Source organism: Mya arenaria, chromosome 6, assembly GCF_026914265.1.
Source record: "Mya arenaria isolate MELC-2E11 chromosome 6, ASM2691426v1".
Classification (NCBI taxonomy): domain Eukaryota; kingdom Metazoa; phylum Mollusca; class Bivalvia; order Myida; family Myidae; genus Mya; species Mya arenaria.
The window spans coordinates 11,347,139-11,365,496 of NC_069127.1; the positions used below are offsets into that span (position 1 = coordinate 11,347,139).

Here is an 18,358-nt window from a genome sequence, read left to right on the forward strand (position 1 = left end):
GTAACACTGGATGTCTTTAAAGCCCTATTTCATTTCCTTATTGTTACTGGAGTTGTTGTTTTTATTTAGCTTAACTATTAATTTGTGTGACAATTGCTTTAAATACAGACGTTTGAATTTCGTATCCCCTAAAGCTCCCCATTTCACCTTCCGTTTAAAAAAAGTAAGTAGAGGCCATGTCACAAAAACAAATATTTAACGTTAGAGTTGTTGGTAACAATACGAGTGACAACGTTTGTGGTAGAGATTTTTACTCTGTAATTCTTGATGTCAGGCCCGTTTCTTACAAGATGTATTTTGTTGTGCGATGCCCTACCATATCCTGATATCAGACCTTCAGAATAGCTTTAATGGGGTTAAAACTATTTTGTTATTGATACACATTTTTTTTCATTCAAGAAGGAAGGCTGAACATTGACCTTGAGGCGACACTGCAGTCTGGACCGCCCCCGGATCTCCAGGATGTGTTGCCAGGTGGCACGTGGAGTCCGAAGAGCTGCATTGCTAGGCAAAGGATAGCGATCATCATACCTTTTCGTGACAGACAAAAACATTTGGACATTCTAGTTTATAATCTAGTTCCGGTATTAAAACGACAAAATTTGTCCTTCCAAGTGGTTGTGGTAGAACAGGTAATTACGTAATTAAGTATGTATATGGATTGTATTTCGTTAAGGGAATTCAAGCATTTATTGATATTTAAAAAGGGCAAATACACATGTACAACAACAATATTTTACCATTGTTAACAAGTCTTGCTCTGTCAGAATCGCGAACATATTTATATAATCAAATTGGTCTAATTGTCATAAGGACGGCATAATTATCATACAAAATTTATTAAGCAATTGGCAACCACTGTCCGCACCTGTTATAACTACTGAAGGTTTATCTATAATACGTTGAAGACGAACACCATTTGTTATCTGAAGGTACATTGTATAATACTATACAAGTTAAATATATCAAGAGGTATTATAGAGAAAGTATGTTCAAAACTGTTCACTTGTTAAAATCAAGTAATGCAAATGTTGTGAAAAAAGCTGTATTTATCTTTAGTGCTTTTGCAATAAGAAAGACCCAAAACCAATGCCAATTATGGGTAGACCTATATTGCCTTCATGTTGGTTGACCCAATAATATAACTAGTACAATAAACATGTTAATTCACTAATAAGTGACAAGTGGGATGTCACATATATGTGGGGTGCGTGTGATTGTTCGTGTGTGTGTGTGGGCTTGTATTACCACCGTTTTGAGGACGTATAGTGTTACGCACACCAACGGTCTGAGGACTGTTCGTAGTATGAGGACTTGCACACGAGTCCTCATAAAGATTTTTCATTATTTGGCATCTTCGTGAGGACTATGTTTAAATTTTCCCAAATCTACGAAGTCCTCATAAAATAGCGTTGTCTTGAATTCGTGTATGCCACCATGCACATTTTTCCCCGGTCTCTTAAAAGTGTGCATAGGCGAACCAATCAAATTGCGCCTGAGTGGTAGTATCTGTCCAATCAAATGTAAGTCCTCATTTAAGCGATATGGTGTATAAAGTGTATCCATGTCCTCAAAATATCGGCACAGCTAAACATTGTGCATCCGAACTTGAGTTTGTATGTTCGTTAATTTGTTGTTTCTTTTTTATTTACCTATTGTGACTGATAAATAAGAGTGTTAATTATTTAGCAAGTTATGTAGCTAATGCCTTTTGTTACGTTGCGTTACTAACGTCTACTGTCTCTGTTATAAAAGTTATAAGGAAGTTATAAAAAAAAATCTCAAATTTAGCCATTTTAAGATTTGCAATTGTTTATCATTTCAATGAAGAAAACGAAATGCCACCATACTTCCCTGTGATTTTTATCTGGTCTAACAAAGCACTCGCATTCAGTTTGACGCGTACTTTATTTGGACGTGAAAAGTCCAAGATCACGAATTTACAATATGCTTTATAGCTTGAATTGTATCCTTTTTATCAGCTAGAGTTCGAGTGAAACATGTCTGGTACCCGTGTTTGATTTTCAAAGCGGGGGTATATGGACATAAACATTGAAAGAGTGTTAATAGAAATCAAGACCGACTTTGTATATATTTAACCATGTATGCCCAAATCTTTGAATAAGCCAGTCGTCTTTCAATAATTGAACCAGTTCATTTTGGTTTTGACGGTAATGTGTACATGTATTTAAATAATGACAAATTATGAATACAAACACTTCAGACCCAGGCCAGAAGGGTCCTTCCAGGAGCTCTCTCGTCTGGGTCTACAGTGTTTGGAGAGCTCAAATTGATGGGACCTTGGGCACAAATGGGTTTTTATTTTTCCGAATGTTAGTTGAAACACTAACCCAGTCAGCAGACGTATATTGGGTCTATATAGCAAATATATCGGCATGGACGTCGGCTGGATATCGGTACCGGATATCGGGGCGATCGAAATCTTGCACATCCTATGCTAAATCCCCTGGATATCCGTATTGTTATAGACGGTATATAGCCTCAATATAGTTCCATATCCCCTGGATGTCGTATTTCTGATATAGGATCTATATATCGGCATGGATGTCGGCTGGATATCGGTACCGGATATCGGGGCGATCAAAATCTTGCACAGTGTATGCAAAATCCCCTGGATATCCGTATTGTTATAGACGGTATATAGCTTCAATATTGTTCCAAATCCCCTGGATGTCGATTTTCTGATATAGGATCTATATACGGAAGCTGATGTCCTTTGAATTTCAATATTAAACCATAATCACTTTACCAGTTTTGCATATTTATTATATCTATATATTTAGATTAGCTTCCCATTTACAACTTTCGCTGTAAAAGGGCAGCTGCTTAAATAGAGATGCCAATATCCATCTTTTCAAATATTACTATAGCTATTTGAGCTTTAGTTTGTTTGATGACAATTTGTAATATACAAATATTAATTCTCCTAATTCTCTCTACTCTTAATTTAAAGATATTTATTTTTTAAAGAAATGGTGTATTTATCCTGAAATGTAACAGCAAACAGAAATAAAGTCTTATTTAAAATTATATGCAGGATAAAATATACAATTGAAATGGTCAACTCATTTTTATTCAAATTGTTTTGGTTTTAAATGAATAAAAAGGGAGGTAATAAGACAATATAGGGCCAATATTGGACAAAAATATTTTCAATCTCAATGTTATCTACAGTCCTATATCATACCGACATTGGGCACACTGAACATGCCTCAATATCATTAAAACTATATTCTAATTCATAAATCAATGCTATATCTGTAAAATATCCGATTTTCTGTGTGTAGTGGTATCAATTTGACATCGAGTTCAAAACATCATACTAATATTGCCTCAATACCATTAAACTATATTCTAATTCATATATCAATGCTATATCTGTGAAATATCCGAATACCTATATCAGATTACTGATAATCCCCGTGATATGACATCGAGTTCAAACATCACGCCGATATTGACTCGATATCATAAAAACTATATACTAAATCATACATCAATGCTTTATCTTTGCAATATCCGAATACCTATATCAGAAAAATGATAATCCCCGTGATATGCCATCGAGTTCAAACATCACGCCGATATTGACTCGATATCATAAAAACTATATCCTAAATCATACATCAATGCTATATCTATGTAATATCCGAATACGTATATCAGATTACTGATAATCCCCGTGCTATGACATCGAGTTCAAACATCACGCCGATATTGACTCGATATCATAAAAACTATATACTAAATCATACATCAATGCTTTATCTTGGCAATATCCGAATACCTATATCAGAATACTGATAATCCCCGTGATATGCCATCGAGTTCAAACATCACGCCGATATTGACTCGATATCATAAAAACTATATCCTAAATCATACATCAATGCTATATCTATGTAATATCCGAATACCTATATCAGATTACTGATAATCCCCGTGATATGCCATCGAGTTCAAACATCACGCCGATATTGACTCGATATCATAAAAACTATATCCTAAATCATACATCAATGCTTTATCTATGCAATATCCGAATACCTATATCAGATTACTGATATCGCCCATATATATGCTTGCTGGCTGGGAATAATGTAGACCTGTATGGCGAAAATGTCCACTTAGTGTAATTCCAAAATAGAAAAAAAGCGTATACATATGTTTTATCTGAATTTAGTTGATGATTTTTTACGAAATTAAGACCGGCTGGCTTGCGGTAGGTCAGTGGTTCTACCCAGTTGTCCGTCTGTGCAACTCAGACGGGTTTCTGGGGTCTTCCTCCACTTGAGGTTAGCCGGACTTCGCGCAATGACTGCAATACTGTCGAAGTGACGTAAAACCCAACACAAAACAAAACAAAACGAAATTTAGAAATGAGTGAATATTTAGCCTACCAATACATTTCCATGAATTCCCTTGTGTGAATTGGGTTGATGAGAGGGCTGAGTTGTTTTTGTTGTTGATGTTGTTGTTGATGTTGTTGTTGATGTTGTTGTTGATGTTGTTGTTGTTGTTGTTGTTGTTTAACGTACGCAGTTTTTATCACCATTTAGGTCGTATCACGATCAATGCGATCACTTTACTTGCATATACTTTTCATGGTCTAAACTTACCCGAACAGAGTTTGTTTAATCTTGTCGTTCACTTAAGACTGAAATACAATGAATCAGAAAAAATGCAAATGGCCGTAAAAAGGATTTTGTGATATATTTAGACAGTCACAAACTATGTGACGGAACCCGGGTTCAAACCTCTACGACGAGACGACTCTAGGACTAGGAGCCAGACCTCTAATTACTTCGCTTTCGGGCTCCGCTAATTGCTTCAGCGCATTGCTTTGTCAATTAAAGACGACATGATACAGATAATTTGAGTAAATAAGTTTAGATGAACGGATTTTTTATATATCCCGTTTACATTTTTGATGGTTCGGCTAGGGCGATGGTAACCAGTCAAAACGTACCCAAGTTAAAACGTACCCAAGTCAAAACGTACCCACATCCTGGTCAAAACGTACCCAAACCAGGTCAAAACGTAAGCGCTTTTCTGGTCAAAACGTACCCACATAAAACGTTTCACACAATGTTTGAAAAAATGACTATTTAATATAAAAAAATGTTTCTGCAACGCCGAATTATGTTCTTTTTCTGTGTTTAAAGCCAATTTAATCTCATATAAATCGTGTTTGTTAATGTTTAATGAAAGATTTAAAAATCGCTTTTCCGGATATTTTATTGACTAGTATTTTGGGGCGATTATGGAAGATAATCCCGGTGCAATCGATGAAAATTGAAGACAGGCAGGCGAAAAATTAAATAAGTTGTTATGATATAAACAAGTAATTTTATACTGCCGGCTTCCCAATGTGTGTTTTGTCTACGTGGGTGTGTATCGAAATTCGAGGGAAGTTATTGACGAGGGCAGAGCTTACCTTTGGCACCGGAAGACCAGTTTCCATATTATATTAGAGTGGTCAGTTTGATCCGATAATCGTCGCCATTTCCCGTCACTTAACTTTATCGAGAAGCAAGGCATTTACTCTTAAGATGTCGCTGTTGAAATAACAATAGCAATATTATAACTCCTCCATGCAACTACGCAAAACGGAAACAGAATGCGAAAGTTTGCCAGAATGCCACTGGCCTACCGCAAGCCAGCCGGTGGCTTCCTCACATAAAGATATTCACTCCTTTTGGGATTCAAACACACAGCAGTGAGGGGCTAGAGATTATGAGTCAGCGACTCTAACCTTGCTACCACAGAGGCCCTGCTAACATATTTTTAGGTCTCCTGCAGCAGAAAACAGTTGAAAATATTTTGTCAAAGGGGGAGTAGCAGTAACAATTTCTCACTTTGCCACAATTTTTCAATGCTTTCTAAACATGGAATTTTCATTTCGATAAACAGTTAGATCTTTTATCCACATCTTTCTAAATGTTGTTTGCTGCAGAAACCCCATATTAGGGAATGGGTTAGAAGTCATGTTATGCTGTTTTTTGAACAGGTCAGAATGATGAGCTGCAGGAGAGGTCTCCAAGTGATGATTCCCAGCAAGGGTACCAGTTCCCAAATGCTGTACTATCCAATACTGACAGACAGCTCAATGGTAAGATTAGGCTGAGTAAGTTGTGGCTTGTTACTTATTAATATTTAGCAACTCAATTGATATTTGAATGCCTTTGTTTATCGTTCAGTTTGTATAATTTAATCTAGAGATATTTAATTAAAGGGTGCTTTTTACGCTAGTTTGTGCAAGTCGTCTTCAGGATCGCAAGGTCCTCAAACTGATTGTTTATCTTCCAAAGTGCAAGTCCTCTGAATGTAAGGTCCTCAAACTGATTGTGTGATCTTTCAAAGTGTGTATTTCAAATGACTTGTTATGCTGTTTTTTTTCCAACAGGGCAGAATGATGAGCAGCAGGAGAAGTCTCCCCCCAGTGATGATGGTCAGCAAGGGTACCAGTCGCCAAATGCTATTACATCCAATACAGACACACAGCTCAATAGTAAGAACTGGCGGAGATAAAATTGGCCTGTTATTTAGGAAGTGTTTATCTTGTTAATCAATAGGTATTAAGTTGAAATTGGAATGCCTTTGTTTATCTTTTAGACTGTAGCACATAATCTGCAGGTATTTAATGAACTGTTGCCTTTTAACGATAATTGGCTATATTTTGTGCAAGTCCTCTGAATGTAAGGTCCTCACAAAGATTGTGATATTTTTCGAAGAGTATATTGTATTCCAATACTAGATACTAACATGTCTTTGCTTGTTTTGTCGGATTTTTCACATCACTTCGACAGTATTTCTGTCATTTTGCGACGCCCGGCTTATAACAAGTGGAGGAAGATCCAAGAAACCCACATGAGTTACACAGACAGACAACTTGGTAGAACCACTGACCTACCGCAAGCCAGCCGGTGGCTTCCTCACATAAGGATATTCACTCCTTTTGGGATTCACACCCACAGCAGTGAGGGGCTAGAGATTATGAGTCAGCGACTCTAACCTTGCTACCACAGAGGCCCTGCTAACATGTTTTTAGGTCTCCTGCAGCAGACAACAGTTGAAAATATTTTGTCAAATGGGGAGTAGCAGTAGCAATTTCTCACTTTGCCACAATTTTTTAATGCTTTCTAAACATGAAATTTTCATTTCTGTAAACAGTTTGATCTTTTATCCACATCTTTTTAAATGTTGTTTGCTGCAGAAACCCCATATTAGGGAATGGGTTAGAAATCATGTTATGCTGTTTTTTGAACAGGTCAGAATCATGAGCTGCAGGAGAGGTCTCCAAGTGATGATTCCCAGCAAGGGTACCAGTCGCCAAATGCTGTAACATCCAATACTGACAGACAGCTCAATGGTAAGATCAGGCTGAGTAAGTTGTGGCTTGTTTCTTATTAATATTTAGCAACTCAATTGATATTTGAATGCCTTTGTTTAACATTCAGTTTGTATAATTAAATCTAGAGATATTTAATTAAAGGGTGCTTTTTACGCTAGTTTGTGCAAGTCGTCTTTAGGATCGCAAGGTCCTCAAACTGATTGTTTATCTTCCAAAGTGCAAGTCCTCTGAATGTAAGGTCCTCAAACTGATTGTGTGATCTTTCAAAGTGTGTATTTCAAATGACTTGTTATGCTGTTTTTTCCAACAGGGCAGAATGATGAGCAGCAGGAGAGGTCTCCCCCCAGTGATGATGGTCAGCAAGGGTACCAGTCGCCAAATGCTGTTATATCCAATACAGACACACAGCTCAATAGTAAGAACTGGCGGAGATAAAATTGGCCTGTTATTTAGGAAGTGTTTATCTTGTTAATCAATAGGTATTAAGTTGAAATTGGAATGTCTTTGTTTATCTTTTAGACTGTAACACATTATCTGCAGATATTTAATGAACTGTTGCCTTTTAACGATAATTGGCTATATTTTGTGCAAGTTCTCTGAATGTAAGGTCCTCACAAAGATTGTGATATTTTTCGAAGAGTATATTGTATTCCAATACTAGATACTAACATGTCTTTGCTTGTTTTGTCGGGTTTTTCACATCACTTCGACAGTAGTTCTGTCATTTTGCGACGCCCGGCTTATAACAAGTGGAGGAAGATCCAAGAAACCCACCTGAGTTACACAGACAGACAACTTGGTAGAACCACTGACCTACCGCAAGCCAGCCGGTGGCTTCCTCACATAAGGATATTCACTCCTTTTGGGATTCAAACACACAGCAGTGAGGGGCTAGAGATTATGAGTCAGCGACTCTAACCTTGCTACCACAGAGGCCCTGCTAACATGTTTTTAGGTCTCCTGCAGCAGACAACAGTTGAAAATATTTTGTCAAATGGGGAGTAGCAGTAGCAATTTCTCACTTTGCCACAATTTTTTAATGCTTTCTAAACATGAAATTTTCATTTCTGTAAACAGTTTGATCTTTTATCCACATCTTTCTAAATGTTGTTTGCTGCAGAAACCCCATATTAGGGAATGGGTTAGAAATCATGTTATGCTGTTTTTTGAACAGGTCAGAATAATGAGCTGCAGGAGAGGTCTCCAAGTGATGATTCCCAGCAAGGGTACCAGTCGCCAAATGCTGTAACATCCAATACTGACAGACAGCTCAATGGTAAGATCAGGCTGAGTAAGTTGTGGCTTGTTTCTTATTAATATTTAGCAACTCAATTGATATTTGAATGCCTTTGTTTATCATTCAGTTTGTATAATTTAATCTAGAGATATTTAATTAAAGGGTGCTTTTTACGCTAGTTTGTGCAAGTCGTCTTCAGGATCGCAAGGTCCTCAAACTGATTGTTTATCTTCCAAAGTGCAAGTCCTCTGAATGTAAGGTCCTCAAACTGATTGTGTGATCTTTCAAAGTGTGTATTTCAAATGACTTGTTATGCTGTTTTTTCCAACAGGGCAGAATGATGAGCAGCAGGAGAGGTCTCCCCCCAGTGATGATGGTCAGCAAGGGTACCAGTCGCCAAATGCTGTTATATCCAATACAGACACACAGCTCAATAGTAAGAACTGGCGGAGATAAAATTGGCCTGTTATTTAGGAAGTGTTTATCTTGTTAATCAATAGGTATTAAGTTGAAATTGGAATGTCTTTGTTTATCTTTTAGACTGTAGCACATTATCTGCAGATATTTAATGAACTGTTGCCTTTTAACGATAATTGGCTATATTTTGTGCAAGTCCTCTGAATGTAAGGTCCTCACAAAGATTGTGATATTTTTCGAAGAGTATATTGTATTCCAATACTAGATACTAACATGTCTTTGCTTGTTTTGTCGGATTTTTCACATCACTTCGACAGTATTTCTGTCATTTTGCGACGCCCGCCTTATAACAAGTGGAGGAAGATCCAAGAAACCCACCTGAGTTACACAGACAGACAACTTGGTAGAACCACTGACCTACCGCAAGCCAGCCGGTGGCTTCCTCACATAAGGATATTCACTCCTTTTGGGATTCAAACACACAGCAGTGAGGGGCTAGAGATTATGAGTCAGCGACTCTAACCTTGCTACCACAGAGGCCCTGCTAACATGTTTTTAGGTCTCCTGCAGCAGACAACAGTTGAAAATATTTTGTCAAATGGGGAGTAGCAGTAGCAATTTCTCACTTTGCCACAATTTTTTAATGCTTTCTAAACATGAAATTTTCATTTCTGTAAACAGTTTGATCTTTTATCCACATCTTTCTAAATGTTGTTTGCTGCAGAAACCCCATATTAGGGAATGGGTTAGAAATCATGTTATGCTGTTTTTTGAACAGGTCAGAATAATGAGCTGCAGGAGAGGTCTCCAAGTGATGATTCCCAGCAAGGGTACCAGTCGCCAAATGCTGTAACATCCAATACTGACAGACAGCTCAATGGTAAGATCAGGCTGAGTAAGTTGTGGCTTGTTTCTTATTAATATTTAGCAACTCAATTGATATTTGAATGCCTTTGTTTATCATTCAGTTTGTATAATTTAATCTAGAGATATTTAATTAAAGGGTGCTTTTTACGCTAGTTTGTGCAAGTCGTCTTCAGGATCGCAAGGTCCTCAAACTGATTGTTTATCTTCCAAAGTGCAAGTCCTCTGAATGTAAGGTCCTCAAACTGATTGTGTGATCTTTCAAAGTGTGTATTTCAAATGACTTGTTATGCTGTTTTTTCCAACAGGGCAGAATGATGAGCAGCAGGAGAGGTCTCCCCCCAGTGATGATGGTCAGCAAGGGTACCAGTCGCCAAATGCTGTTATATCCAATACAGACACACAGCTCAATAGTAATAACTGGCGGAGATAAAATTGGCCTGTTATTTAGGAAGTGTTTATCTTGTTAATCAATAGGTATTAAGTTGAAATTGGAATGTCTTTGTTTATCTTTTAGACTGTAGCACATTATCTGCAGATATTTAATGAACTGTTGCCTTTTAACGATAATTGGCTATATTTTGTGCAAGTCCTCTGAATGTAAGGTCCTCACAAAGATTGTGATATTTTTCGAAGAGTATATTGTATTCCAATACTAGATACTAACATGTCTTTGCTTGTTTTGTCGGATTTTTCACATCACTTCGACAGTATTTCTGTCATTTTGCGACGCCCGGCTTATAACAAGTGGAGGAAGATCCAAGAAACCCACCTGAGTTACACAGACAGACAACTTGGTAGAACCACTGACCTACCGCAAGCCAGCCGGTGGCTTCCTCACATAAGGATATTCACTCCTTTTGGGATTCAAACACACAGCAGTGAGGGGCTAGAGATTATGAGTCAGCGACTCTAACCTTGCTACCACAGAGGCCCTGCTAACATGTTTTTAGGTCTCCTGCAGCAGACAACAGTTGAAAATATTTTGTCAAATGGGGAGTAGCAGTAGCAATTTCTCACTTTGCCACAATTTTTTAATGCTTTCTAAACATGAAATTTTCATTTCTGTAAACAGTTTGATCTTTTATCCACATCTTTCTAAATGTTGTTTGCTGCAGAAACCCCATATTAGGGAATGGGTTAGAAATCATGTTATGCTGTTTTTTGAACAGGTCAGAATAATGAGCTGCAGGAGAGGTCTCCAAGTGATGATTCCCAGCAAGGGTACCAGTCGCCAAATGCTGTAACATCCAATACTGACAGACAGCTCAATGGTAAGATCAGGCTGAGTAAGTTGTGGCTTGTTTCTTATTAATATTTAGCAACTCAATTGATATTTGAATGCCTTTGTTTATCATTCAGTTTGTATAATTTAATCTAGAGATATTTAATTAAAGGGTGCTTTTTACGCTAGTTTGTGCAAGTCGTCTTCAGGATCGCAAGGTCCTCAAACTGATTGTTTATCTTCCAAAGTGCAAGTCCTCTGAATGTAAGGTCCTCAAACTGATTGTGTGATCTTTCAAAGTGTGTATTTCAAATGACTTGTTATGCTGTTTTTTCCAACAGGGCAGAATGATGAGCAGCAGGAGAGGTCTCCCCCCAGTGATGATGGTCAGCAAGGGTACCAGTCGCCAAATGCTGTTATATCCAATACAGACACACAGCTCAATAGTAAGAACTGGCGGAGATAAAATTGGCCTGTTATTTAGGAAGTGTTTATCTTGTTAATCAATAGGTATTAAGTTGAAATTGGAATGTCTTTGTTTATCTTTTAGACTGTAGCACATTATCTGCAGATATTTAATGAACTGTTGCCTTTTAACGATAATTGGCTATATTTTGTGCAAGTCCTCTGAATGCAAGGTCCTCACAAAGATTGTGATATTTTTCGAAGAGTATATTGTATTCCAATACTAGATACTAACATGTCTTTGCTTGTTTTGTCGGGTTTTTCACATCACTTCGACAGTATTTCTGTCATTTTGCGACGCCCGGCTTATAACAAGTGGAGGAAGATCCAAGAAACCCACCTGAGTTACACAGACAGACAACTTGGTAGAACCACTGACCTACCGCAAGCCAGCCGGTGGCTTCCTCACATAAGGATATTCACTCCTTTTGGGATTCAAACACACAGCAGTGAGGGGCTAGAGATTATGAGTCAGCGACTCTAACCTTGCTACCACAGAGGCCCTGCTAACATGTTTTTAGGTCTCCTGCAGCAGACAACAGTTGAAAATATTTTGTCAAATGGGGAGTAGCAGTAGCAATTTCTCACTTTGCCACAATTTTTTAATGCTTTCTAAACATGAAATTTTCATTTCTGTAAACAGTTTGATCTTTTATCCACATCTTTCTAAATGTTGTTTGCTGCAGAAACCCCATATTAGGGAATGGGTTAGAAATCATGTTATGCTGTTTTTTGAACAGGTCAGAATAATGAGCTGCAGGAGAGGTCTCCAAGTGATGATTCCCAGCAAGGGTACCAGTCGCCAAATGCTGTAACATCCAATACTGACAGACAGCTCAATGGTAAGATCAGGCTGAGTAAGTTGTGGCTTGTTTCTTATTAATATTTAGCAACTCAATTGATATTTGAATGCCTTTGTTTATCATTCAGTTTGTATAATTTAATCTAGAGATATTTAATTAAAGGGTGCTTTTTACGCTAGTTTGTGCAAGTCGTCTTCAGGATCGCAAGGTCCTCAAACTGATTGTTTATCTTCCAAAGTGCAAGTCCTCTGAATGTAAGGTCCTCAAACTGATTGTGTGATCTTTCAAAGTGTGTATTTCAAATGACTTGTTATGCTGTTTTTTCCAACAGGGCAGAATGATGAGCAGCAGGAGAGGTCTCCCCCCAGTGATGATGGTCAGCAAGGGTACCAGTCGCCAAATGCTGTTATATCCAATACAGACACACAGCTCAATAGTAAGAACTGGCGGAGATAAAATTGGCCTGTTATTTAGGAAGTGTTTATCTTGTTAATCAATAGGTATTAAGTTGAAATTGGAATGTCTTTGTTTATCTTTTAGACTGTAGCACATTATCTGCAGATATTTAATGAACTGTTGTCTTTTAACGATAATTGGCTATATTTTGTGCAAGTCCTCTGAATGTAAGGTCCTCACAAAGATTGTGATATTTTTCGAAGAGTATATTGTATTCCAATACTAGATACTAACATGTCTTTGCTTGTTTTGTCGGGTTTTTCACATCACTTCGACAGTATTTCTGTCATTTTGCGACGCCCGGCTTATAACAAGTGGAGGAAGATCCAAGAATCCCACCTGAGTTACACAGACAGACAACTTGGTAGAACCACTGACCTACCGCAAGCCAGCCGGTGGCTTCCTCACATAAGGATATTCACTCCTTTTGGGATTCACACCCACAGCAGTGAGGGGCTAGAGATTATGAGTCAGCGACTCTAACCTTGCTACCACAGAGGCCCTGCTAACATGTTTTTAGGTCTCCTGCAGCAGACAACAGTTGAAAATATTTTGTCAAAGGGGGAGTAGCAGTAGCAATTTCTCACTTTGCCACAATTTTTTAATGCTTTCTAAACATGAAATTTTCATTTCTATAAACAGTTTGATCTTTTATCGACATCTTTCTAAATGTTGTTTGCTGCAGAAACCCCATATTAGGGAATGGGTTAGAAGTCATTTTATGCTGTTTTTTGAACAGGTCAGAATGATGAGATGCAGGAGAGGTCTCCAAGTGATGATTCCCAGCAAGGGTACCAGTCGCCAAATGCTGTAACATCCAATACTGACAGACAGCTCAATGGTAAGATCAGGCTGAGTAAGTTGTGGCTTGTTACTTCTTAATATTTAGCAACTCAATTGATATTTGAATGCCGTTGTTTATCATTCAGTTTGTATAATTAAATCTAGAGATATTTAATTAAAGGGTGCTTTTTACGCTAGTTTGTGCAAGTCGTCTGAACGTAAGGTCCTCAAACTGATTGTTCATCTTCCAAAGTGCAAGTCCTCTGAATGTAAGGTCCCCAAACTGATTTTGTGATCTTTCAAAGTGTGTATTTCAAATTTTTGATTTTGTGCTTTTCTCATCCGGTAGGGACTTATGTATTATGTATAACTTGTTCTGACAAAGTGGAAGTGGGGACATCTGTGTCCTATGGACACATTTTCTAGTTTTCTATTGGAATTCTGTTTTATGGAAATACTTTAAGGGAACCCAGGGGCGGATCCAGGGTTTTCCGATGGTTGGGGGGGGGGCAACTGTTTGGCAATGTAACCCCCTACAAATGAACAATAAAGCGACCATGATTATATGCAAGATACTTTGGGTCTTCCCCAAGGGTATCTTAGACTCTTAAAGTCTTAATAGACAAATTAATCTGTTTAACATCTAAAAATACATGTAAACTGTGACGAGTTTAGTGAAAATGCACACCAGGTTTTACAAAGCAGGGGTCTGTCAATGGGTATAAACGACAGTGTTTGTGATAAAGGAAAAGTAGATAAATACCGTATTTCCCCTAATAGAAGCACCCTCCCTAATAGTAGCGCCCCCCCCCCCCATGTTTTGAATCCAAATGTCAACCCCACCCACTGACTAAAAGATATCAATGCACTGGTGAATCTTGTATTGCGATCGAAAAAAAAAAGGTTTCTATTGCTAATTAGGCTGAAAGTAAACTAAACATGAATACATCATTTGTAAAAAACGAGATTTTCCGCCGTTTCCATACACAAATTCTATTCGAAACTCTTAAGTGTTTCGTTTCATCGTAAAACGTAAACATTACTGCACTACCATTCGGGACCGGTCTCTTTTCCCCGGATACAGCTGGATTGTTTCCATTCGTAAACAAAGATAATACCTGATTATTTTAATTAAATTCCCAGTTTAAAATATATCCGTCAAACATTCTGTTATAAAAAATGAATTTCATATTTGGTTAAAGTAGATCTTAGGGTACTCAGAGAAAATCCGATCCACTCCCGAGTGCTAGCCATTGACTCCAATATTGTCAACTTCTGCTTTCCTCTCCGATGATATGACAAGTTAATATTTGCGGAAAAGATCGTTTGGCAGGCATTTTGGATCTCTTGTAGATAAAACTTGGTGTCTACAATTTCAAATAATCGAAAGATAACGTCGTACTATCAGAGAAGCTGCAATTACCGATCGGTATTTGTGTATAGAGTTTCATAGCACTTAGTGACCGTGAAATTTCTAGATAATGAAAAATAAGGTCTGAAATAAGAGCGCCCCCTGATCGGTTTGCACGGCGCCCGGGCGCTACTATTAGGAGAAATACGGTACTACAAAAACATGACTTATTTCACTCAATATGGTTCTTTTCGATTTCATTTTATCAAAGTTTGGTCTTTTTTAGGCGATTTTCCTCTTTGAAAAAATGCACCTTGGCAAATTTTAGTGTAGGCGTACGCTGCTTCCTACCTCTCTAAATCTGCCTTTAGAACCCTAGTTTACTCCAGATTCAAAATGTTAAGTATATGAGAATCGGGTCATTCAGTCTTTTGATTGTCGTGGAGGAACATAAGCATGTCAACATTTTTTGACCATTCAATTGGATCTTGCTTTAATTTTGACAAGAAAGCTGTGTTTGTGAAACAGCAATGCCCCCAAAGGTTACTGTCACAAAAATTGACATTTGACCTTGAATTGACCTGTGATCTTGAATGGTGACCTTGACCTTGACATGAGACCCCTCAAAATGTTTGGTTCCAGGATACGTACATGCATGCCAAGTATCTAGTATGTTAAAAAGCTATGTAAAATGTTAAAATTGGTTATTTGACCTATATATTTGGCGTATGACCTTGAACAATGACCTTGACCTTGACATGTTTGCATTTTAAATGTGCAGCTTCATGAAATACACATGCATACCAAATATGAAGTCTCTACCTGTATTATTTCAAAAGTTATGGCCAATTTTAAAGTTGCACACAAACCAACAAACACAAACAGACGGGGCAAAAACAATATGCCCCCCCCCCCCCCCTCTAGATCTTGGGGGCATAAAAAGTGTATTGTTACTTATTTAAAGTGATTTTATATTAAAATGTTTGTGTGTAAAACAGATGGAATAAGCGAAATTATTATTAAATGAATATTTTTCATGAACTTGATTGGTTTAAATGAGGTCACGTGAGTTTCAGTAATTTTACTATATTGACTCATAGGCGTGGCCTAAAAAAATATGACTCGTAGTCGTGGCCTAAATATGAACTGACCGGATCCGAATAATTCCATAAGTTTCTGACACAATCGCATCCATTTAACTCACGCTTAACGCTTTCCTACTGACGTCATGTACAATGTCCTGCGCAGCAACGTCACACACGACGTCCTGCGCAGCCATGTTGCACACAAGGTCTGGTATTATTTCCGACATACTTAGAAGTCCGATTTCCTGTAGGAGCAAATTTTCTAAGGAAATCCTAAGGAGCTTTGTGAATACGCCTTAGGGAGTTTCGCTACTTAAGGGAAAATCTCACTTAGGTGAAACTCCTTAGGGAAATACTTAAAGGCTTTGTGAATATAGGCTCTGGTGCGAAACGATAACATTAAGTCAAAGTTATTGAAAGCGTACATGTAGGCTTTATTTAATTATTAAACAATTGTTGCCTTTCAGATTCAGTCGATATGACGATTTATCAACCTGGAAAAAGTGATATCAACCTCGGGCTGCGCCCTCGGTCAATATCACTTTTTCCAAGTCGATAAATCCTCATATCGACCTCACTAAAAATCAATAATTGTATATTGTTACCCTGCAAATGAGTTTTAACAAACCATAGTATTAAAAACAAATTTTACAGCAGCTTATTATTTACCTTGCTTTTAAATTTGGCACCAACATCGAATGAGATTGTATGGTATAATGTATTGCATCGTATAGTGCTATTTTGTGTGTCCTCTGGACTAAGGTCCTCTCAAAGAGTGTATGATATTACAGAGAGTGAATTTTAAAGGTCTTATGTTGTTTTGTTTTTAAAACAGGGCAGAATGATAAGCTGCAGTTGAGGTCGCCCATTAAACATTGCCAGCAATGGTACCATACCAACACACAACTCAATTGTAAGATCTAGTTAAGATAATGTCTCTTCGTTAGTAAAAAATTATTTACAGTATTAGTCTCTAGCAACTATGTTGAAATCGGAAAGCCTTAGTTCATAATTCAGACTTTATCACATAATTTGCAGATATTTAAGGAACTGGTTAGTTATGTAATAGTTGACAATATTTTGTTTAAGTCCTCTGAATGTTAGGTCCTCACACAGATTGTGTGACCTTACAGTGTGTATTATAAATGTCATATTGTGCTGCCCCCATTGAAGTTGGAATGACTTATGTTATTTTGTCAAATTGTTTCGCATAATCTTCAGATAAAAGATGAACTGTAACAATATAATATTTTATAATTTTTGCAAGTTCTCAGGATGTTAGGTCCTCATACAGATTGTGTACTGATCTTACAAAGTGTGTTTTTATACCCCTAGATCTAGAGACATATTGTCTATTTGTTTGTTGGTTGGTTGGTTTCTTTGGGACCAACTTTAACATTGGCCATAACTTTTGAAATACAGGTAGAGACTTCATATTTGGCATGCATATGTATTTCATGAAGCCGCACATTTTGAATGCAGACAGGTCACGATCATTGTTCAAAGTCAGACATATATAGTCAGAATATATAGGTCAAGGTCACCATTTAAGGTTAAAGGTCATTTCTTTTGTGACAACAAACTGTGGTGGCATTGCTGTTTCACAAACACAGCTTTGTTGTTAATGTCATTATATTATGTTTATAAAACAGGGTCAAATGATGAAATGGTGAGGTCGTCCAGTGGTGATGAATGTGATGATGGTCAGCTAGGGTAACAGTCGTTGGTAGTTCTACAACCCCACCCCGACATACATCAAAGTGGTAAGAACTAGTAGAGTTATTAGGCCCCACTGATGGGGTGTGGGGACTAGAGATTTGCACTCTGTCCATCGGTCCTTACGCCTTTCCATGCTTCTGTCGGCCTGACATATTTTGTCCAGACAATATCTAAACCGCTTTGCTGTTAGCTGGTTACTTGGTTGTGTCAATACATCATGGGTAGGAAGTGTGCCATTTCCTATTTGTGTTACTCTGTGACCTTAACCTTAACCTATGACTTCAGTTAAAGAAAAAAACTATTTTGGATCATTTCTCCTTTACCATCCTGAGAATACCAAAAGTAGAAAATAGAAAACGCAAGCCAAGTTAAATACACCCCATATCCACATCCAAAAACCCTGTGTAATGGGAAGCAAACAAAAAGAAAACACTTAAATGGCCGAATGCAATGCAAAAGAAGGTAAAGCAACACATGCTTTATCTACACCGACATTACAACTATAAAAGTACAAGTATCAGCAATAAAAAGGTTTTAAAAAAGATGTGTGTTTGTGGGGAGGGTGGGGGTAATTAACG

The 18,358-nt window shown here is 37.6% G+C and overlaps 1 protein-coding gene across 1 annotated transcript in view; it reads left to right on the plus strand.

The window, feature by feature from the left end:
* LOC128237563 (beta-1,4-N-acetylgalactosaminyltransferase bre-4-like) overlaps window positions 1-18,358 on the plus strand; it is a 29,953-nt gene that overhangs the window by 1,846 nt on the left and 9,749 nt on the right. The window contains exon 3 of the mRNA XM_052953154.1: window positions 400-632. Coding sequence (XP_052809114.1) covers window positions 400-632 — 233 coding nt within the window. The remainder of the gene's footprint in view (window positions 1-399; window positions 633-18,358) is intronic.